The sequence below is a fragment of the Ictalurus punctatus genome, chromosome 28 (genome assembly GCF_001660625.3).
Source record: "Ictalurus punctatus breed USDA103 chromosome 28, Coco_2.0, whole genome shotgun sequence".
In the NCBI taxonomy this organism is placed as follows: Eukaryota; Metazoa; Chordata; class Actinopteri; order Siluriformes; family Ictaluridae; genus Ictalurus; species Ictalurus punctatus.
The window spans coordinates 10718267-10742662 of NC_030443.2; the positions used below are offsets into that span (position 1 = coordinate 10718267).

Here is a 24396-nt window from a genome sequence, read left to right on the forward strand (position 1 = left end):
TCAATATCAAGTCGGTGAGAGAGGCAGAGACAGCATAGGACATACTCTGAATATGAATGACGTTGTGAATGTATAATCAATTTTATGACCAGGGGCAGCTGAGTAATTGTTTTCGAGCATCAGGGTTAAATCACAGTTGCTTTAGCCAGTGCAGGTGTGACAGCTCATATGTGGTTCTCTAAGACCATGCTGTAATTTACGTCCTTAATGTTAGTCTCATGCTTCCTGTACTGTCACTGTTCATTATGAAATGGAGGCCTGAATCGTAATTTATGGCCAGTGTGACGAGCACAGTATTGATTCACCCGTCTCCTTAATCACTGCTCAGCAGAGCAGTAAGTGGTGTGGCGTGCGTGTTTGTTTGTGCTCATGTGTATTTTTCTAAGTATAGAATACATGAAAGTGCTATTTCTTCAAACTCTCGACAAATTATTCACAGTTGCACATTACAGTAGAATTCAATGAAATAGGCCTATTAATTAAATAAGAACCGAATATAAGAGTTCAAACAGTCACCTCTACTAAAAAGACCTCCATGCATTTCCTAATCTTGTGAGAAAATATTGGTGAAAATGTGTTGTTTAAGATTGCGTGGGCTTTATTATTTTTTTTTACATTTTTGAATGAGTTTTGTAGCAGACTCAACCCATACACCTACACGCACATAATCATAACAACGCACCATCTACCGTGTTTTCACCATCGCCCTAACAGAGAATGTTTCTCATTAACCGTTATCTAGCCTTTGTTTGCTAACGATTCCACCCAGCTCAAGCAAAATGCAAATATGGCATAAAGTTTGAATGGATGGGTTTTAAAGAGGAAAAATAATCCCTACATGAAATGAGCTTTGTGGGATTTATAAACAATAAGTAATAAAAAATAAGCAATACAAAAGTAAGTAAGTAAAAGTAAATAATAAAAACAACTCCAAGACATTCATGCATAGTTGTATAACTTTTAACAATTAAAACTAAGAATCTTTGTATGTATTAGGGATGTACCTGAATATGGATTCATTATTTGGAACGAATAGATGGGTTTCTAAATGACTACAAACACAGATATGAATATGAGGTGCACCATTTAGAAAAAAAGAAAAGAAAGTTTGCCAGGATTGCTTGACAGGGCATCTGGTCTAGACGTGGCCGTGATTGAACGGTCAGATATGAAGTTCACGGAACAAAGAAACACAGAGTTCATTCATTCATTCCTTTGAGAGCGTATATGTCGACGTTGTGTGAGGCTTTTCCTGCATGCTTAACTGCTTGGTCAGGGTCACCGTGGTTTCAATTTGTTTGAAAGTATCACATGCAGGTACAAGCAAAATTAATAACTGCACAAGCAGGATACGTCCTACATGAGTCTCTAGCTGAGGTTGAGGAACGAAATTCACAGACAATGTTGACATTGTTTCTGGAGGCATTTTTTCTGTTTAGACCACACCCATTTTAGGTGTAAATCTATTAATATGTTAATATGATAATATGATTTTTAATTACATTCTTGACAAGCAGCGTTATGTTTTTTGCTTGTTTGTTTATGCTAATCCCTGTGTCATTCCCTGCTTCTGTGTCACAGGGTGCATGCTTTGTTTTGGCCAGTCTGCCTTTTTTCGCTTCAACCACCCAGAGGAGGCTCTCAGGATGAAGAGTATGATGCCAGAAGGAAATGCTGGGCTCAGCAGCACCTACAGAGGACATTCAGGTAGAGCTTCTGAGTTATATCATGACTATATTTACTGACTACCTTTACTGCAAAACAGGTTGATTTAGAGTTTTCTCTGAAGACTGAAGTTAGATTTTCTATCATTTTTATTCATCAATACATTATGATGATGTAAGCACGGGCTTGGGAAAACATTTCGGCCCTGTGTTGGCGTGCATACAAAGAGACTTTGATCCTGTAATCCAGAAGAGTTTTACTTACAAGCTCCATTTAGATGATTACAGAAAAAAATGTTGAAAGTAATCGAGTGCTGATTTATAATTGGAGTATTGTTGGGAGGGAATACAGCATTTTTCTCAGCATACTGAACACAGCACTGGTTTAATTAGTGCTTTATTAACTGGTTGGCCTTTTGTGCACAGGAAGTAAGTCTCTAAGGAGACAAGTGACTCTTCTGGAATGAATAACACAGTGAATGGCCTGAGGAGCTTTCTGTATGGATGTGTACAGTAGTCTTTGGAAAGGCCCTTTGGCTTTGACGCTATTGTGAGGAATTCCATGACAATGATGAGGCCATCGGAGGTATGACATGTATGGCAGGTGCAGGGTTAAAGTGTTGCATTGTTTGGTGACTGTGTGTTGCAAAGTGCAGATATTCCTGGCTTTAAGCTTGTTTTGTGTGTGTGCATATGGTAAAGACATGGTTTGTTCCAAAAAAAATTGATTTCATTAAAAAGCCCTTAATAAATAAGCTGTGTGAGGAGTGTAGTTAAGAAACTGTAGGCCATAGCTGCAGCAGCAGTGTATGGGGAATTGATGGTTGCAGGAAGGAGTGCATGGTGGAGAGTGGCACAGTGTGAGCAGTATGAGTCATGCTATAATTCAGGGACTGTTCTTCTTTGTCCTCTCCGACCTTTGTACTGAAGGAGGCACCATGGCATGCCACACCCAGTTCCTTGTATGTATGTGTGTGGCCTTGGAGATATGAGGTTGGGTAATTGTATGTGTCGGTGTGTGTGTGGGTGCATGTGCATATGTGTGTTGTTAAACACAGACACAGGGAGGGAGGGATAAAGTGATTTAGTATGTGTTTGCTTAGCCTTTTCTTGACTAGGCATAGTGTAAATATGTGGTAAGTGAAATCTGCAGGTGCTCAAACAGCAAGTGATGAAACCAGAGTAAATCATTTGTTTCTATGTATTATATATATATATATATATGTATATGTATGTATGTATGTATGTATATATGTATATAAGTTATGTAATATATGTAATATATATATAATAAAGAAGTTTAAATATTTGTGACTGTTATTCTGTTTGTCACTGACACTAGTAACTTTAGTATGTTTTTTTTTTAAAGACTTGCCTAAATTAATTTAAATATATATCTGATATTAACAGTAGCACTTACTCATTCCTACAGAGCCCCATGGTCTGCTCAATGGAAACCACCAGCCTGTACCTCATGAGAGGGTTCGTCCAGGCCATGGTCCTCTGGCTGGCTCTATAGAGAAGGACCTTCAGGACATCATGGACTCTTTAACCATGAATGACTCTCAGGTGTCCTCAACTGAGATCGGAAAACACCCTGAGCACTCCATCCCACAATTGCCTCTTTCTCCCATGTTCAATGGAGGGGGTCGTTATCTCCTCTCCTCTCCAGCTAGCCCTGGAGCCATGTCTGTGGGATCTAGCTATGAAAACACCACTCCTCCTTTCTCTCCTATTTCATCTCCCTCAACCGCCAGCAGTCCTGGCACTCGTATGGTCCCTGCTAACTCTTCTCTACCTTCACATTCAGGTTCCCACCATCAAACAGTCCAGCCCCCAATTCCCCAGCCACGGCAATCAACAGCTCGGATTGGCAGTAACAATGGGGGGCGAAAGGTACAGGAAAGTCCTAGGCTTCCCAGAAAAGCCTTGACAGAAACGCAACCAAGTCCTATAGCCAGTTGCCAAGGTCAAAACCAGGACATTCAGATCAGAGGAGGTTCAGAAGGCCCACATTCAGTCCTTGGTTTCGCTGGAGATGCAGGCAGGGACAACAGGACCATGACTTCCAGCTCCTCTGCTTCCTCAAGTCCTAGATCCAGTGCGGGCTCAACTTTCCAGGAGACTCCCTCACCTGATGTTGGAATTCAGTCCATCCAGCTAAACTCACGCTCACTCATTCCTTCAGAGTGTCCTCAGTCCACCCGTCGAGTACTAGAACCATCCAACGGCACACTGGTCCGAGAACGTCCCCCTCCCAGCCCCTCTACTCCACGTCGTGGGCTGCAGGGAGTACCGGTCCTACCTGGAGCCCTACCTGGGGTATCCCTTACAACTCGGAGCCAGACAGGAAAGGGTGTACCAGAGAGCCCTCGGCAGCACAGACAAGTCACACTGCGGGAAGACGGCATGGGATCAAGGGGACTACGGGCCAGAAGCCCTTCTCCTGTGTCTGCTGTCCTTAAGGACCACACTAATAGCAGTGGGAGACAAAAAGGGAGTGCTGGAGTTAATCAAATCCCAGGTTTGAGTACCCAGGTTGGAGTTTCTCCCCTTACCAGCCCCCGTAGTCAGAGGAAGAACCCCAGAGAACCATGGACTCTCCAACCCAGGGCACGGGAACGTAAGAACAGCATTTCAGAAATCAATGACAATGAGGATGAGCTGCTGGAGTACCATCGCTGGCAGCGGGATGAGAGGATAAAAGAGCAAGAAATGGAGCGACTGGTGGGTCTTTTGATGTTCTGTATAGTATATTTGCATGAGTGAGATTGTGTGTAAGCTATATGTTAAAACCATAAAAATAGTTTCCGAATACATTGGCCAGCATATAGCGAAGTTACATGCTAAGATACTATATGAATAAGGAGTGGCGGTGTTGACTAATGTTTATAAAGCAAGGTAGACTTTTCCACAGTGGATTCTGTGGCTGGTGGTGGGTGGTGATGAGGGGTTTATAGCTAATTGCATAGATAAGAGTAACACATCAATGCGAATTCCTGAGCATCTTGTAAAATGCCATGGGCAGAGGGTGTGGCTATATAAACGCCATATTTACCCAACATGGCCTTGAAGCATTAAACTGCTTAGACACACACACACAGTTCCCTGTGATCTAATTGCTTAAACACAGTCACCATAGAGTAACCCTATAATTTTGTGAACACTTTATACCATGATGCCTTTTAATTCCAAAGCCGGTCCAACCCACACATGCTTACGCCATGTTATCCCTAGACTTTTTCATATTAATGTGCTTTGTTCGATTCATAAGTGCTATTCCTGGGACATAGACTGCTGTTCTACTTCTCTCCAAAGCCATCCAGATTCCTAAATCAACAATATACAAACACACACAGAGTCCTAATTATGAGCTGCCGAGCAGCTGTCACTGCAGAGACACATTCCTCTTATTCCCTTTAGAAAAGCTATTTTAGGAGACAAGTCCATACGGACAACAGCAAAATTAATACAAGCGGCAAGTAATTTTCCATAAAAAATCATCAGCTTGGAAGAGCCTCATAAGTAGTCTGCGACAAGCAGTTCATAATAATGCAGGAGAGAAACTTGACTTATACGTTAAAATTGAAATATAGTGTTAATGATATATATGTCACTGTAGATATGACTGAAATAAAGTACTGTGCAAAAGTGTTAGGCACATGCAAAGAAATGCTGTAGGGCAAAGTTGCCTTAAAAATAATGAAACTAAACGTTTCTACATTAAAAATAATACAATACAGAGCAGTAAACAGTAGTAAATGAAACAAAGTCAATATTTGGAGTGACGAAAATAAAAATATTCTCTCTGTTACAGTTTGTGCAGTTTTATAAGGAAATGAGCTGTTAGTTTTATTGAGCATCTTGCAGAACCAGCCACGGTTCTTCTGGAGACTTTGTCTGTCGCACTTGCTTCTTATTTTTGCAGAAAAATCCAACAGCCTTCATTGTGTTTTTTTGTCTGAAAAGCGCCTCTTACGTAATCTGCGGCTTTCTTTACTGACATACAAACATTTTTCTGTAACATTTAATTCTGTGCTAGAAATCTAATGTTTGGGAATTGAAAATGGTTTCTGTACTGACTCGATAATGTAGGAGTCATAAAATAAAACTTAAAATTGCACAGTATTGTAGATCAGATTTAATTAGCCACTTTCTGGCGAGTGTTGACGATTGCAGTGTCCTTGTTAACAATTTGTTTTTTTTTTACTAGTCATAGTCCTCAACTTAGCTGTAAGTAGATCTCCATCAGCTTTTACACTGGCCTGTGTTCTATAAAGCAGATATCGTATCTGTTTGTGCCATCAAACCGATATTTATATTTTTTAAAATATAAACGTTGACCGTCACATAGGAGGTGAGTAAACTGAATGTGAGACAGGAGAAAGAGAAAAGTGAAAGAGATGATAGTATTAGTGTGGGTGATTTGAGAAAGAGAAAAGAAAAGAAAAGTGAGGTTGAAAATTACCCAAAATGTCTGGAGGAGAAAAAAAATCGTATTAAAACAGATTTGAACGTGTCAGAGCAGTTCATATGATTACTTTCCCCCTATGCCAGGATCCCAGTAACAAATAAATAATATGATTCTGTATTTTATTGTCCATATGGGAAATCAGGTTTACAGCACGGCTCAAACACAAACAGACAAACAATGAAATCAGCTTAAACAACAACGAAAAGAGAGTAATGTACAGAGAGACACACCTACCCACCTTCCCACCCACCCACACACACACACACACACACATTCTTATTTCTATTTAAAAGAAAATATGCAATTTGGAAGTAGACTATGTAAAGCTGTGTATCAGTATGGACATAACATACCATGCATGGACTGTAATACTGTGTGTGTGTGTGTAGGGGGTGTGTGTCTCTCTGTGCATATATGTTGAAAAGGAGTGAGCATCAATAAGGATTCTGGGCCGTGGCCCACTTGGCTCATTGCCATGCATACTCTGTGCTGTCGTGCCACAGTCTGCTACATCCTGCCTTTATTATCATGAAAGTACCACACACACACACACACACACACACACACAGACACACACAGACACACTCACACACGTTTGTCTTACTATCCTTGTAGGGACTTTTGGTCCCCACTAAGATATAAAAACATGCAGACACATACAGACACACACACAACATCAAAGTCCAGTGAGGCATACTCTCTCTCTCTCACTTTGATCTCAAGGAGTTCTAAGATGTTTGGTATTGGAGGTCACTTGTTCTTCTTCCTGACTGTGTCACCGTGGAAACTGAGAAGAATACAACCAAATGCAGAACACAGGAGTCACCACTAGAGGGTAGCATGCCACCATGTTTACCATGCCAGAACCCACACTTAAGTGTTACTTCATTGTTTACTTGTTTTCAGAAGAATGGTTCGACTTGCACTTGCAAGTCCAGCGGAATCTTTTTATCCTCCCCAAAAACATCCAGTCATGTTCTTCTAATGAGACAAGAAACAAACCCTTCAGGGTACCACCCCAGTTTCAGGCATTTGTAACTTTAAAATGCCAGTTTGTTATTATTTTTAATTGTGCTTGCCTTCATTAAAACGATCTGCTTCACAGCCAATCCTCAACAAGTGATCATGTAAAAAGTTACATGTTGTATACTGTGACAGCTGTTGATGTCTGTCTATTCATCAGTTCATTCCTGGTTGGCAGTAAGTGAATCCCTCTAGTGTCAGGCTCTCACACATTACAGTGTCTGCTTCTGTCTGTGTTTATGTCTATGTACTGTATGTAAGAAAGACAGAGTCAGAGGGTAATTGAGAGACTGTTTACTGCTTTCCCTGTTAGCAGCATTCGGCCACCAGTGGAGCTCTGTTACTCCTGTTCTCAAATCACCCACACTAATACTATCACCTCTTTCCTGGCTAGACAGTAATCCCCTCTCACACTAAACGCCCAGTACTTGAGTTGATTGGAAATAAGCATTGAAAATGTGTCATTGCGACCTTGATATTTGTTCGGTCGTCCTCTTGAGAACCCTGAGGCTGAGTGCTTATTGTGAGCTAAAGGAGAGCACTCGGAATAAAGTGGGCTGTGCATGTACACACACACACATGCACACACACGCACACGCACACACACAGTGTGCTGTATGTTGAGCCGTTTTGTGTTTGTTTGGGCAGAAGCATCTTTACCAAGCATGCCAGCTGAGCTGACACTCTCTTTGTTAAGGAAAAATGTTGTTGCTTAGCTACACTGCAGTCGGCGTTTACGGGCGCTGCCTTTCTGTCTCCTCAGCAGGAGGGCACGTATGAGAATCCAAACACTCGTTTTAAAGATATTGATTTCAGAGCAAAGACCCGATCAGTATAAGTAATTTTGACCAGCATGGTGTGTTAAAGGTTGAGATTGGGAACAACGCACAAAATAATGTTACATTTGTGAAGCAAGGTGGAGATTTGAATATCAGCCTGTTCAGGAATCTTGTTCAAGACGGTCTAAACCTTTGAAGTAAGGAACGCAGATATACAGGCACTAGGCTATTCATTTTACATCTCTCAAACGTTCTAAATTTCAGCTGGGAAATGACTTCATGTTTGTGAAATATTAATTCATTCACACTGAAGCTGTATTCGATTAGAGAAATGCAGACTTTCCTCATGGTTTCCTCATTTTTTTGTGTGTACTACATTTTGTGTAGTGTGAACAGAAGAGAAGATCAAGTACACAAGCGTGAGAACTTAAAAATGGCTTGAGGGCTATACTTTACCTTTTCAGTTCCTTCACAATTCCTGTTACTATATTGGTCTACTTCAGGGCACTGGTTGTGCAGTGACACAGGGCACTGGTTGTGCATCTACAGACTTTACACTCACATATGCACACCACTGTAACTCTAAAATGGTAGTAGTACAGTTAGTTAATTATAGGTTGTGACTGATTTTTTTTTTTTTTAAGCAATTACATTAACTGCAGTCTCCTGTTCATTATGGCGTGGCTCTTGTTAGAGCACGCTGCCCTGCCGTGTTATTTTAGTCATGCAGAAGTGCAGAGCTAGTGTCAGCTAGCGAGGCAGCTTTGGGTATTGTCAGCTGCTTGTGTGAAGTATAATAAGGTCCAGTTCATAGAGCATTGCAGATCAGTGAGCCAGGACTCAGACAAAGGGCGGAGATGAACTGAGATTGGTAGAGAAGAGAGTGGAGAGAGGGAGAGAGAGAGAGAGAGAGAGAGGTATAGATCAAGCACACACAGACACACACACACACAGAGTTGGTGACATATGGAGAGTGGCAGCAACAGCTGACTACTGTAGTAGGGGTGAGAGGTCACATTAGTCCACAAGTTGGGGGGTCATTGAGAGGGAGCTGCTTTTCGAGTATGTGAGTGGTGTGTGTGTGTGTGTGTGTGAGTGTGTGTGTGTGTGAGTGAGTGAAACCATGATTTTATACAGCTGCCACAGGAGTCCAAGAGTTCTCTTAGCTGAAACGAGGTAGTAAGAGGTAATTATTTATCTGTTTGTGCTGATGTGACATTATCCTGTCATACTGTTTACACTTGTGTGCTATATATTACTCATATAAATACAGTGTTCATGTTAAGTTAAGACTCTGGCATAGCGAGTTAGTGGGCACTGCTTATCTCAGATTTCAGTCAGTAGGATCTGCTTAAAACAGACCACGTTGCACAAAGACATAATAGCAGTTTTAAAGCCTTAAGAGGATCATCTCGAATGCATGCGCATGTAGCTGGAGATGCCTTTAGACTGACTTCCGACCTTTGTCTCTTTTTCTCTGTTAGGTTTCTACTTGTTTGTTTATTCAGGAGACCACCCTGATTCTGAACTCTGTGTGTGTGTGTGTGTGTGTGTGTGTGTGTGTGTGTGTATACAGGAAAGACAGAGGCTAGAGACCATTCTGAGCCTGTGTGCTGAGTATAATAAAGGGGACCCTGTGGTAGACATGGAGACGGGGAGGATAGGTCAGTTCCCTGGGACAGAGGACCAGCGGCCTGGCCCCGACTTGGTGGGTGTGGCAGTCCAGCGCTCACACGCTCACACACATAGACCCGGAGAGTGTGATGACGAGAATCTGAAAGAGGAGTGTAGCAGCACTGAGAGCCAGCACCAGGAGGTAAGACACTTCTACTCTCTCCTATACATATACACACATACATAACCATTCAGACAAGCAAGAACTCATAGACTCATATACTTTCAATAGTTCCTCTCTCCTATACCTGAAACTCACAGTCTTTGTATAACTGAGTCACTGCTCAGTTATACGAGCATTAAAAAAAAAAGTTTGTATAGTACCTCTAAAACTTTCGTTCTATCTTTATCTTCTCTATCTTTCTTTGTTTCTCACCATCTATCTCACACTCCCCCTCAGCATGAAGACACTGCGGGAATGGGGCAGCACGAGCTGGGTTATCTAGTGGAGGAGAGGGTCAGGATTTTGGCTCGAGTAGAGGAGTTAAAAGCTCGGGTCACTGAGCTGGAGCAGCAGCTACAGGATTCCAGACAAGAGGTCAGACTTTCACTACACCTCCCGCTAAAGCTGTAATACAAAGCACAGAACTATTTTTTTTTTTAAATGTTGTGTTGTTTCAATAGTACTAAAAGAGCTATTGTAGCATTAGGCATGTTTCCACCACAGGAACCTTTTCAGGAACTTTTTGTGTTTGCATAAATGGAAAGTCACAATTACACAGGAGTCTAGTTTTTTTTTTTTTTTTAAAGTAAGTAAGTGAGACGCTGCACGCGGCAATCATCAAAAAGGCCCAGAGTGTGAAAATGTGTGAAAATACTTTTGCTGCATGCTGAAGCATCGCATCCTGCAGTTTGTGTCATGTTAATGTTTACATCGTGTTACTGGAACTTGTACAGGAACTGTGCAGTTATTCTTAGTGTTCCATAAATTTCCTCCAAAGGTTCCTGTACCTTGCTGGAAACAAGTCTATTAGGCCAACAAACAGAAGGAAACAAATATAAAGTTTAGATGCATATTAGATTTTTTTTAGCTATTTGGAGAAGCACCATATGTTCATAGTCATTAGCAGTGTTGAATACTTACAACACAAAGTACATGATGACTAGTAGTTCTCAATGTGATAACAGTGTACAATCATTTTGGATATGTTGAATGATTATATATTAATCAGAAATTTGAAATGTGCGATAAGAGATTTTATCATAAGGTTAGCTGTGTGTGTTTGTATTTTTTATTTTTTATTTATCTGCAGGCTGAGATGGAGCGGGCATTGCTGCAGGGGGAGAGGAGAGCCGAGTTAGACCAAGTGGAGGCAGAGTTAGAGATTATCAATCAGATCCAGTTCAAACTGAGCGAAGTGGAGAAAAATATTCAGAGAGAGAAAGAAAAGGTAAACACGTATATGCACAAAAGGAACGGTTTGCATAAATTAATTAATGCATTCTTTTGCACCTAGAAGCATTTTGCTTTCAGCAAGGAGGAACAAATTTGCCTTTCTTGTTTCTTGCATTTTTTTTTAAAGCTGTGTGCAGGAGCTCTGTACTAACTTCTTTCTAACCTTTAACAACCAAACTCTTTACACATTTTGCAATTGGGATCGTCTGTAGTCGTGATGTGACTGGCCTTTGAATGGTTGATAAATTATAAAGAAAAAGAACTGTAAGTTTCTAATGAAAATAGAACTGATTGTATGGGACCATTGCACGATCCAAGCTATTTTATTATCAAGCATCACAAGAATGTAACTTGTGTAAAAAGAGAGGCAGAAAAAAACCCGTGGTCATACTGCTTTTGAGCAGTGTTATTTTTGTTTCTTCCTCTCCCTTGTCCCTGGTTTGCTCTGTGTGTGCACATGCTTGTGTGTATTTGTGTGTATATGTATGTGTGTATATGTTTATTGTTTCATAGGGGAGGGCTAACGTCTCAGCCGAGCGTGACGTCCTGGCCAGGTTGAGGGATGGGTACAGTGAGCTGAAGAGCCAGCTTCACAAATGCCCCGAGTCTCTGAGGGAGCACTTACAGGAACAGCTTGGCAGGGTCAGTCTCCTCTCCTTCTGCCCTATGGAGCATCAACAACACAAAAAAAAACCCAAGGACAAATGTTCACCTAAAATAAAAGGAAAGGAGAGCCAAGGCAATATTGAACAAAATGAATGAGTAGGGAGTTTTAAAAAAAAAGAAAGCACAAAAAGCTAACTACTTAGAGGACACTGCGATAGGCTTGTTTACAGTGAGTGCATTTGCATGTACAAAATAATCTGATAACTGCAGAAAATCAGATTTTGGCGACACGTTTACATGCACTTCGGTAATGTGATAATAATAAAACTCTGGGTCTAGAGTCAGCTGATAATCAGATTTCTTTTAGTAGCATCGCTACAAGTTGCAGGGCTAGCAGTTTAATTAGATTTTCCAGTAGAGACCTGGAAGGCACTTTTTGAATCAAGTAGCTTGTAAGTAGTTCAATTATTTTATCGACCAAACAGTAGAGTGGTATTGATAAACTTTACATCGTTTCATTTTCTTCACATACACAATACATTTGTAATCCGTAGAGTATTTATTGTCGATTGGTTAGAAACACAGTTGAAATCAGTTCACTGGCAAATATGCATTTGCATATAATTCTGTACTTTTTCCAAGAATTTATCCAAATAGGAAGACAAGCTTTTTTTCAGGTTGTTTTTGTATACATGCTCAGATTTCATGAAATCTAATAACAGCTTTAATTTAAGATATTGTGGTATCCTGACTACTTGAAAAATCTGATCCAGAAATCAGAAAATAATCGGATTAGTAGTGTTCATTTAAACATAACCAGGGAGATCAAATGACAAGGGCACTTTACCCTACAGGTGCATTTTTTTAATTGCTTTGTTTTCTAGCTAAATAATATTGAAATGATATTTAGAAGAGAAAAGATTATAAAAAAAAATACAGTCTTCTTATCTTCATAGCACTTGTGTATTGTGTGAACAGCTCCAGAGTATGTTGGCTGGTTTCTCTTTGACACTTTCTCTGGTGTTCTGTTTTGTAGAATTCACTCACTGTTATATAAGAAAGTATTTGACCCTTGTTGTTTTTTTTTCTACTCATGTGGATTGTTGTTCTCAGTCTTTGCATGTTGTTTTATTATTGCCTGTTTTTCATATGCTAACAAATTTCAGCTGCTTGCTTGCTTTGCATGTTTTAACAAAAAAAAATCTCACTAATCGACTGATATCGCAAAGGATCCAAGGAATCACATGGAGTTCTTCTTCACTCCCAACAATTTATTATACACTATTTTTATCAGGTGGAGGTTTTCTGAACTGCATAGAAACAGATGACAAGTGACAATAGAGTCACTGAGGCATTTGTGTTCATCTGTCTATTTTTCTTGTCCACCTGTTGGTCTGTCTCTCTGTCCACGTCTCCGCTCCGTCTCCGTTCTGTCTGCAGAAGGCCGAGGCTCTGGAGTCTGGCTCAAAGCGCTTTGAGGACCTGGAGTTCCGCCAGTTGGAACGCGAGAGCAGTCTGGAGGAGGAGAAGGAGACAGTCAGCCGGCAGCTGCTCCGGGAGAAAGCAGAGTACCAACGCAGCGTGGCCAAGAGAAAGGTATGATCATTGGTATCTGGACAATTTTAATGGCTGCTGCAGCGTGTGTTGGTCTGAGGTGGGTAGAGTAGCCAAAACTTTACCCAAGTTACAAGTAAAGCTACTTATAAAAAGAATTACTCATAACAGAACAGAAGAGAAAGTGTGTGTAGTGAGTGTTTGCGTGTGCACGCGTGTGTGTGTCCTTCCTCGCTCATGTATTCCCCCTCTTCGGATATTATCATCCAGGACTGAGCCGCTAAAAAAGTGAGCGGTTGTTGCGTCTGCATTCAGACCACTGCAGCGTATCGCGAGCCTCGCTACTTCATCATACGTGATATAAACTAATTATTAAAATTACATATATTCATTAATATTTAACAGTAACAGAGGAACGACACTGAACGTAGACAAGTAAAAGTACATTTCTGTGATTAAAAATGAACTTGAGTAAGACTATATGTATGGCCAGTTAAACCTACTCTTAAAAGTACTTAAAAAAAAAACGTTACTCAAGTAAATGTAACAAAGTTAATGTAACATTTTGTTGGGGGGATGAAACAAATCAGCGCTCACATTGTGATTATTACTAATATGGGACATGGGAATCATGTCTAAGTCTGCATTTCTCATATACCTCTAGGAGAAAATGGCTGCCCTTGAGATGCAGGCCAACCAGCTAGGCGTGCAGGCAGCTCAAGATTGTGAGAGGATGGCTAAAGACCGAACCATGGCCCTGCAAATGCTACACAAGGTCAGTTCAATGTACTGATGGGCATGATTAGTTGACTAAATGGAGTATTCATTATTTAACCACCCAATCAATTAGTGAAACACTACTTTGAAGAAACAGGCCTGTAGCTTTTTACATTGCAGTCCAACTCCATGGCATAGTTACATGATGTTAAAACAACACAAATGCACTATGAAAGACTCTATTGTTTAGACTCCTCTTTTAGCCAGGCAATATTTAGCCTGGCACATGACATAAATAGTGTTTTATGGTGCAGGTATTTTGTAGTTTCTGCAATGATATTATACCCCATCTAGTGAGTACACAGTGAACAGGAAGGTGTATGGGATTTAGTATCACTGTGTGTTCGAGGCCGATTTTTACACTGGATCTCTTCCCACCTAAGAAATTGAGGAAATATTAAGTTAAATAGTAGCGACCAGAAAACATTATTCAAGATTAATAAATAAAAGCAAATATAAAACATTCAAATTTATCTTGCCTCCTTATGATGCTCAGTTTTCAATTCAGTTATGAAGTTCAGTTTTCACCTTCTGTGGTTTAAGCAGCATAAACCTAGTTTCCTATGTATGGCACTATAACATTTTAGACTTATTATTATTATTATTATTATTATTATTATTATTATTATTATTATTCACATGCATTCAAATACTTCATTTATTCAGTCACATGCCATAAACATTCTGCTTCTTTAATATTGTATGAATCACACAGGAGAAGGAGAGACTGGCTACCCTGGAAAGGAGATACATAAGTTTGACTGGAGGGAAGACTTTCCCCAGTTCCTCTAACAGCATGCAGGAGGTAAGAACACATGACCGACACCAGCAGAATTCCCAGCGTTTTACAAGCCAAGAATCTTTTAGTGTTGTCTGATAATATCAGGCCCCTTCACTCTTCACTGCCGTTGATCTGACAGGCCCTCGTTTGTAGACTCTCTAGACAGACTTGTTTTCTTCTTGAGCATCATCAATATTCATGGGTTGATGTTTGCTTGCTAGCTCAGAACTTTGTGCTGGGTGTTGAAATATCCACCCATATCTTTGGCATACTACAGTTGCAATCAAAATTATTCAACCCCCATTGCAAATCAGGTTTATTGTCAAAATGTAAACACTTTCAGCTGTTTGCTTTTTCTGCCCTGTCCAGGTATTTAATGAATGTTCTGCCCCTTGCCAGTTCAGGTATTTCATGCATTTTCTACCCCTAACCAGTTCAGGTATTTCATGTTTTCCAGCTCAAGCACAGCTGGTGCAACTAATGAAGCCCTTGATTAGTTGCATCAGGTGTGCTTGAGACAACACCTGTTTTGCATATTTGTGCTGTTGTGAGGGATTCTATTCAGGGGGTTGAATAATTTTGAAACTGGAGAAGTCATTATAAGCGGTATTTTCAGTTGAATTTGGGGAAACCACTTGAAGCGTTCATTGTGTTGAACTGTTTCAATTGCTTTTGTTTGATTTGTTCATTGAAAACAGCTGAAAGTCTGTAAATTTTGACAATAAACATGATTTGCCATGAGGGTTGAATAATTTTGATTGCAGCTGTAAAAGATACTACTAATATCTATAGGATCTGTTTCACTGTCTCTGGCAATGATGTAAACATCTAATCTAGGCTCTTGCCACAGGCGATAAACTCTGTTGCAATGCCTCACTGCTTGTCTATTAAATATGTAAAAGAAACAAGGGAGGGGAGTTATATAGCACAGCAGCTCTGAGATGTTTAATGGTGATTTTATTTGTTTAAAAATGACCCCTGTAGTTCATTCCGACAACTGATATTCAAAACAGGACGTTCTACATATCAGCGAATCAGACCTTTCCAATGAAGTCCTTATCCAGCATCCCCAACTTCCTGCTCCCTGCATCCAAAGCTCCACCTCTCACTCTTGCCCCATCAGGCCTCAGGAGGTAAACGAGTGGCATGCTGGTGCTTGATGGCTATCTGGACTATTTCAGGAGTCTTTTACCAGACACCTTTTGTAAGGGAATGCTGATTAGTAAAGAGGTGTAAACGTATTTAGCTAGAATGCAATACCAAAAGTGACAGATTTTAAGTAGCTTGAGAAATGTAGCTTGAGAAATTAACAACATGGTGCTCTACTACAGTAGTCATCATGTAGTCCTGATTATGTGTAACCTTCCATTACACAGAACACTGGTGTATCTATGATTATTGTTTAACAAAATACTTAAACAAAATACTTAAACATTAACACAGATTGAAGGTGGGACAGAAGATGCATGTTACTCAGTAGACTGCTTTTTCTGCATCTGCCTATGTATAACTGTGTAATGCAAGGGTAGTTGACTACTTTTTATGTACAGGTCAGTGTGAAGTGAGACTAAGGTTTGTGCTGTGATTGCGGTTTTCATTTCTGCATGGCGGAAATTGCACCGAGTGGCCGGCTTATCATTTATTAATTGCATTCAAACTAACAAGTCTGTGGCAGTATTTTCATAGAGGAAGGTGATTATACACTATATATATAGTGTACACTCACTGGTCATTTTAATACGAACACCTGTACCTGAGCACCTGCTTATTTATGCAGTTGTCCGATCAGGCGATCATGTGGCAGCAGCACAATGCATATAATCATGCACATACTGAAGAGCTTCAACATTAACTGAAGAGTTAATGTTCACATCAAACATCAGAATGGTGAAAATGCTATCTCAGTGCCTTTGATTGTGGCATGGTTGCTGGTGCCTAATGATGTACACAGAATGATGCAAAAAAACAACAAAATAAACATCTAGTGATCAGCAGTTTTGTGGAGACAGCCTTCACAGGACAGTGACCAGAATGGTTCAAGCTGCCTGGAGGGCTATGGTAACTCAAATAACCACTCTTTACAACCACGATGAACAGAAAAACATCTCAGAATGCAAACATTGTCAAAAACATCGGCTACACCAGCAGAAGACCACATCAGGTTCCACTACTATATGCGAAGAATAATCTAATACTAGAGTATTCACAAGTTCACTGAAACTGGACAGTTGAAGATTAGAAAAACGCTGCCTAGTCTTTTTCCAGTCTTCAGCTGTATGGATGAGTAGGAGTGCGGGTGTTAGGATGTGATGGGCAGGTGACCTACAGTCCCCTCTGAAAGATTTGGAATGGCAAGGCCAATTCTTTTGCTATATACTGAATAAATTTGGGTTTGAGATTAAAGGATGAATATGAGATGATAGGCAAGAATTTGAGCTTTCAATTCTTGATATTTACATCTGGATGTGTTAAACAACTTGGCACCTTTTGTTTGAACCCACACATTTTTCAAGTGATCAAAAATACTGGAAAATGTGACTGATAGATATTTCTAGCTGCCCAGGTGTGCGCTATCAATCTTTCAGATTGCTTGCTTAAACAATTAATAGTTCCAAATGTCAACTCTTGGTTTGGGCCATCAACAGCTTTTGATGACAGAAACATTGTTAGAGCTGTGAAGAAAAACCCCAAAACAACAGTCAGTGACATCACCAACAGTCTACACAGGGCAGGGATGAAGGTATCACAATCCACCATTTGAAGAAGAGAGCAAAATATAGAGGCCATACCACAAGATGCAAACCACTCATCAGCAGCAAGACTCTGATGAGAGTCTGGAATTCGCAAAGGCCAGACTGGAATTCGCAAAGAAATACAGGGATGAGCCTTAAAATTTCTGGAACCAAGATTAACCTCTACCAAAGTGATAGAAAGGAGAAAGAAAGGATCTGCTCATGATCCAAAACATACAAGCTCATCAGTCAAACATGGTGGAGGTAGTGTCATAGATTGGGCTTGCAAGGCTGCTTCTGGAACAGGCTCACTAATCTTTATTGATTGTGTAACTCATGATGGTAGCAGCAGAATGAATTCAGAAGTTTACAGGAACATTTTCTCTACCAATTTACAGAGAAGTGCATCCAGTCTAATTGGGAGGAACGTCATGCAGCAAGACAATGACCCAAAACACACTGCCAACTCAACAGTGGACTTCATCAGGGGGAAAAAGTGGAAGGTTTTTGAGTGGCCAAGTCAATGGCTACACTGGAAGTCAATCTCACCAGATCTTAATACAATTTAGCATGGGTTTCACCTACTGAAGAGAAGACTGGAAAGAAGAAACACCTAAAAAAAACTGAAAGAAGCTACAGAACAAGACTGGAAAAGCATTACAAATGAAGAATGCAACAGTTTGGTGATGTCAGTGGGTCACTGGTTGGTGCAGTTATTGCAAGCAAGGGATATGCAACCAAATATAAGTGTTATTACTTTAATTTATTTCAAGGCCATCTGTTCCTGCACCTTAAAATTGAATGGTCTGCTTACCAAAGGTGCCATTGGTCTAAGTTGTTTAACACATCTAGATGTAAATATCAGGAAGTTAAAGCTGAAATTTGAATCTATTATTGCATATTCATCTTCTGATCTCACTGATGTCTTCAGTGTATAGCAAATACAAAAGAATTGGCCTTGCCGCATGTGTGTGTGGTAGTGAGATTGCAAAGATGTGTTGGGGCTCTGGACTGTTCTGGGACTGTGTATTTAACAGTATGTACAGGCTGAGATGTGAGTTGGTGCCTTTTTGATTTGTGTGTATTCAGGAGTACCTCAGACTTTCTGATGTATTTAAGATGTACGGTAGTGGTTGTGTCCCATCTCAAGCCACCTCTTTTGCCCCTACCACTTCCTGCCTTTCTCTTGCTGTAACACCAGATACCCCTCGCGAGGTATGAATGTACAGCTTACTTTCTCTTTTCGTGTAATTTCCTATCCATTCTTTCTATGTGCTCTTTGACTCGTCTCTCATTATGTATTTTCTGCTTCTTTCTTACGACTCCATTTATTGCTGTCTTTTATCATTGCTATTTCTTCTAGTCCTTGTTCATCTCTATTAATAGAACGTAGATCATCTAGCAAGCTCATTTCATATTCCTAAACATAGTATGCTTCTGTGTCTTTCTCCTTTTTAACGCCTTCACCACATTCTCTCCTCTGTCTGTGTACACAATGTTTTGACTGGGTAAAGGAGTATGTGACAGTTAGTCAGTTGAACCAGCTCTTTGGGATGCACAAGGTTGAACCATCCACGACGGCTCCTGTTCAATCATTCCAAGCTATAGTAGCTGACCCTGGCCTCTCTAGCCACATGTCACAATGTGACCCTGCCCAGTCTCTTTCTGCTGAGGTGTGTGTTCCACATGGTTTTCTTTCCATCACTTGCTCTATCTAGTATTATAAATATATGTGCTAAATCATATGGAGAATAGAGGTGCTGTCTTTTTATGGCTTATATATTCATGTGCATGGAAAGTATTTGAGATCTGGACATGGCTGCATATATTCTATCATTCTTCTTTCATCTCCCTTTCCTCTTCTCCTATCATCTCTGCTCCTTTTTTCTTACACTTGCACTGCTTGTAATACCTAGGCTGAGAGGAACAAGTCTCTGGTGTCCAGGCTGGATTTAGAGTGCTGGTACCAGGACATCATGGCAATTGGGGATACTAGCCATGCTTGTCCTCCCCCTCTTCCAGCTAAGTCTTTCTCTACACGCAGACCCATGCAGGTAAACTCCGTTCTCCCGCCATAACGCCCCGTGTCGTCGTTGTGTTCCTGTACTCACACGCTCTGTCGTCGTCCACGGGTCATCCACTAACATTAGCCAGTGTTGTGTTTAGAGTATTTTCTTAGAAAGTCTGACAATTATGTCTGTGTGTTGTACTTGTACATGGCTAGAGATGTCTGATTGCCTATGTTTTTATGTGCAAGGATTTGTCAAACCAAATGAATTTTCTGTTGCTTCACATCTGTTTATCAAGTCTTTAATTGCCAGTCAGAGCATGATATCATTGATATCAACCAAATGTCCTTACTGAACACAAAGGGAGAAGAGGAAGCATCTTCAAATCCTGCATCAATACTGCTTAGAAATGTCAATTCAATTACCCTCCCATATAATGTTATTTTTAAATATAATATATAGCTCCAATTCCAAAAAAAGTTGGGATGCTGTGTAAAATGTAAATAAATGTAAATAAAAACAGAATGCAATGATTTGCAAATATCATAAACCCATATGTTATTCACAATAGAACATAGAAAACATATCAAATGTTTAAACTGAGTAAACGTACCGTTTAAAAAAAGGTTATTTTGAATTTGATGGCCGCAACACGTCTCAAAAAAGTTGGGACGGGGGCAACAAAATGCTGGAAAAGTAAGTGTTACTAAACAGAAACAGCTGGAGGTTAATTGGGAACAGGTCAGTAACATGATTGGGTATAAAGAGTATCTTAGAGATGCAGAATCTTTCAGAAGTAAAGATTGGCAGAGGTTCAGCAATCTGCGAAAAACTACATCTACAATTTGTGGAACAATTTCAGAATAATGTTCTTCAACGTGAAATTGTGAAGACTATGAATAACTCATTATCTACAGTACATAATATCAACAAAAGAAGAGAAATCTCTGTGTACAAGGGACAAGGGTGAAAATCAATATTGCACGCCCGTGATCTTTGGGCCCTCAGGCGGCACTGCATTAAAAACAGGCATGATTCTGTAATGGAAATCACTGCATGGGCTCAGAAACACCTCCAGAACTCATTGTCTTTGAACACAGAAGCCACATGTGAACATGATCCAGAAACTTAGCTGTCTTCTCTGGGCCAAAGCTCCTTTAAAATGGACTGAGGCAAAGTGGAAAACTGTTCTGTGGTCAGACGAATGGAAATTTGAAATTAAAACTAAGAAGGAAAAGGGCCTTCCGGATTTTTATCAGCACTCAGTTCAAAAGCCTGCATCTCTGATGGTATGCGGGTGCATTAGTGCCTGTGGAATGGGCGGCTTTCACTTCTGGAAAGGCACAATCAATTCTGAAAGGTATATACAGGTTTTAGAGCAACATATGCTTCCATCAAGATTCCATCCCATATTTACTTCTGAGAGACTCTGCCTCTCGAAGATACTCTTTTTAAACCCAGTCCTGTTACTGACCTGTTGCCAGTTAACCTGATTAGTTGCAAAATATTTCCAGCTGTTTCTTTTTAGTAACACTTACTTTTCCAGCCTTTTGTTGCCCCATCCCAACTTTTTTGAGACCTGTTGCAGCCATCAAATTCAAATTACCATATTTTTTTCTTAAAATGGTACATTTCCTCAGTTTAAACATTTGATACGTTTTCTATGTTCTATTGTGAGTAACACATGGGTTTATGAGATTTGAAAATCATTGCATTCTGTTTTTATTTACATTTATTTACATTTTACACAGCGTCCCAACTTTATTGGAATTGGGGTTGTAATATATTACTGTACTCACTGTGTATTGTTATGCAAATGCACATATTTCACTTGTAAAAGTTACATGATGATTATTTAATTTAACAAATTACTTATCAGATTATCAAAATAGAAATTTCATTTGGATTGACTTCATTTGGTTTACAACTCTGACTTCGTGTAGGTGTCTACTTGAATATTTTTCATTCAGATTAAGCAGTCAGTTGAATTATTACTTGATTATTAGGCTGCACAGTGTCATTCTCTTTTCTGTCTTCTCAGATACACATGTGTAAGCAGGATGGAGCAAATGGGACGTCCACACAACCCAACGCTGGAATTGCAGGCAGAAACACGCCAACCAAGGTAACACACACACACACACACACACAGTCTGCAGTAATACAATCCTTTACTATCAATAAGTGCTTGAGGAAACCCATAAATCATGCATTGTCTGACATCTGCACAATGTTGATCCCTCCACAATGGCGCCTGTCCAATCATTCCAAGCTATAGTAGCTGACCCTGGCCTCTCTAGCCACATGTCACAATGTGACCCTGCCCAGCCTCTTTCTGCTGAGGTGTGTGTTCCACGTGGTTTTATTTGCTCTATCTAATATTATAAATATATGTGCTAAATCATATGGAGAAAAGAGGTGCTGTCTTTTTAAGGCTTATATAACTGTGCATGGAAATTATTTGAGATTTGGACATGGCTGAATATATTCTACACATGGAGGTGTGTAAATCATTGGACAGTAATACAGTTTAGATACTCCAACAGTCTGGATTTTAAATTATGACTATGAGGTTAAAGTTCAGAATTTCAGCCTTAGTTTTTTCTTTTGTCTTTTTTTAGTCTCATTTCCAGATGTTAGACGATGCATGATTTTTGGATTTCCTCAAGCACTTATTGATAGTAAAGCATTTACCATGAAGTTCTAAAACAATTTTAGTTACACGTGGGTAACTATATGAAAATTTAAAATTGATTCATATTTTATATATATACAGTGCATCCGGAAAGTATTCACAGCGCTTCAACTTCTTCCACATTTTGTTATGTTACAGCCTTATTCCAAAGTGTATATACACTGTGTGTATATATATATATATATATATATATATATATATATATATATATATATATATATATATATATATATATTCATGTGCATACATTTGGCACATGTGCATTTGCATAACAATACACAGAGATTACAGAAAAATATTACAGAGTTTTATAGTGTTGAGTTGGAAGTTTCTCTTATGTAGAAAGCATTATAATTTCTGATCAAACAAAATCTCAAATTTCATACTGTCCCAATATTTCTGTGAAATTAAAATAATAACCTGTAGATTATTATTTAATCTGTAGTGTGAGTTTGTGTTTTATTATTATTGATTGTAAAAAAAAAAAGCACTTACTTTGCATTATGTGTCAAAGATTTACACCAAACATTTTTCTCAAAAAGAACATTAGATGACCATCAAAAATTCAGTAGCATGTCTCGTATAATATTTGGAGTGAAAAGATGTGTGTCATAATGTACTTTAACATCTTATCCATAATTTTATTTCATCATGTCTTCAAATGTGCTGGAATATAGAACAAAACGTGTCTCTGTCCAGTTATTGACTGTTCTGTATAAACTTTAATTCTATTAGCTCTGTTTTGCTTTGGATTCTGATTTTCATAGTTTCTACAAATAATGGTTTGCAGTAGCCAAATTGTGCAGTGTTAGCATTAAGGCAGCTATTTGATCAACTTTACTGTACTGTAGATGCTTCTATTTAAATTAGATGTGTAGAATAATTGTTTTGTACCACATTGTTGCCTCACTAGAGCCTGCCAGACCTGTCAACCCCTCATCTGGATTCAGATTCCAAGAAACTTGCTCTTGAGGGCAAAGGTAAAACAGCTTACCAATGGTATGAACATACTTCTGTATATCATATTAACTGCTTATACGGGACCTGTCTATCCATTGGCAACAACCCCACCTGTTCACCTGAAAGGTGAAGCATAGAGGATACGTTTCTGAGATTTGAAAAGAATTGACTTAGGCCAAAATGTCTGAGGCTTGTATGGTCTTGTCTTGGTATCTACTGGCTTGGGGCAAAATCTTTGACATTTTAACAGTATACATAAATGTGCCATAATCTAGTACATGAGGCATCAACTAGCAGAATATGGTCTGGTTGTGCACCCAGCATATATTTCAGTAGATCATTTGTTTTACAATAACTTGCATTTAGGTTAACTTAATTAGCTGAAGGCAGCTCATCATACCAGTGATTTCAAAGATTTTTACTTTATCAACTAACAATAGGGCTTGTTTAAAGAAAAGCCACAATGAAAATGCAATGTTTAAAGACAATTGGACAAAAAGGTACCATAACGGTTATGCAATAAAAGATAACTGTTGTCACCATTCTGTCATGTTAATCGATTATCTGGACCTTTGTAAGCAAGGAATTTTATATATAAATGGACCTTTAGAAATTTTAGTTGAATATTTCTCCTCCAGGGGCTGCATTGTGCAACACTGTTGGGAAAAGGATTTTATAAAAGCTGTGAATAAACAAAGTGGATCACCTTGGTTGCCTATCGTCATTCTCCTGCCATTGTTCAGATTTGTCTCTTTATGCATTTGCATAGGGCTCCAAACATGTGACGACTCCAGATATCTCAGCACTGAACTGAAACCAAGGCACGAAATGGACCTGCAATGCCACTGGGGGGTGCCACAGGGCTCTCATTCCCAGTTAATTGGCCCATTCCCTGCTCCAGTGGCCCCACTGGTGCACCATTCCATCCTGCACCATCAAGCACCCTCTGCAGGTGGCCCAGCTTACGACACACTCAGTCTGGAGAGCTCTGACAGCATGGAGACCAGCATATCCACTGGAAACAATTCCACCTGTTCACCGGAAAGGTGAGAGACAGAGGGGGCACTTCAGTGATTTGAAAACATTGGCTTGGCCCAAAGCATCTGAGCTTTGTAGGGAATCATCTAGATGTATGGTTTTTTCAGGTAAAATACTTTTAGATTTTAACATTTACAAACTCTGTTCCATTCTGAGATCACCATTAATGACTGAGATCAACCCTGATTAAGCTTGATCAGAGCCCTGATCAGATTCATCTGGATTACAAATGAC

The 24396-nt window shown here is 39.6% G+C and overlaps 1 protein-coding gene across 12 annotated transcripts in view; it reads left to right on the forward strand.

The window, feature by feature from the left end:
• phldb1a (pleckstrin homology-like domain, family B, member 1a) overlaps window positions 1–24396 on the forward strand; it is a 58806-nt gene that overhangs the window by 27158 nt on the left and 7252 nt on the right. For 5 of the 12 annotated variants that reach the window (XM_017460472.3, XM_017460473.3, XM_047151765.2 and 2 more), the window contains 16 exons: window positions 1582–1707; window positions 3097–4391; window positions 9517–9756; window positions 10015–10152; window positions 10868–11005; window positions 11524–11652; window positions 13057–13212; window positions 13835–13945; window positions 14663–14752; window positions 15742–15861; window positions 18550–18675; window positions 18975–19133; window positions 19377–19514; window positions 21511–21594; window positions 23078–23144; window positions 23894–24170. In XM_017460472.3, the coding sequence (XP_017315961.1) occupies window positions 1582–1707; window positions 3097–4391; window positions 9517–9756; window positions 10015–10152; window positions 10868–11005; window positions 11524–11652; window positions 13057–13212; window positions 13835–13945; window positions 14663–14752; window positions 15742–15861; window positions 18550–18675; window positions 18975–19133; window positions 19377–19514; window positions 21511–21594; window positions 23078–23144; window positions 23894–24170 (3394 nt within the window). The remainder of the gene's footprint in view (window positions 1–1581; window positions 1708–3096; window positions 4392–9516; window positions 9757–10014; window positions 10153–10867; window positions 11006–11523; window positions 11653–13056; window positions 13213–13834; window positions 13946–14662; window positions 14753–15741; window positions 15862–18549; window positions 18676–18974; window positions 19134–19376; window positions 19515–21510; window positions 21595–23077; window positions 23145–23893; window positions 24171–24396) is intronic. The other 7 variants (XM_017460478.3, XM_017460479.3, XM_017460475.3 and 4 more) reach the window with 7 other exon arrangements.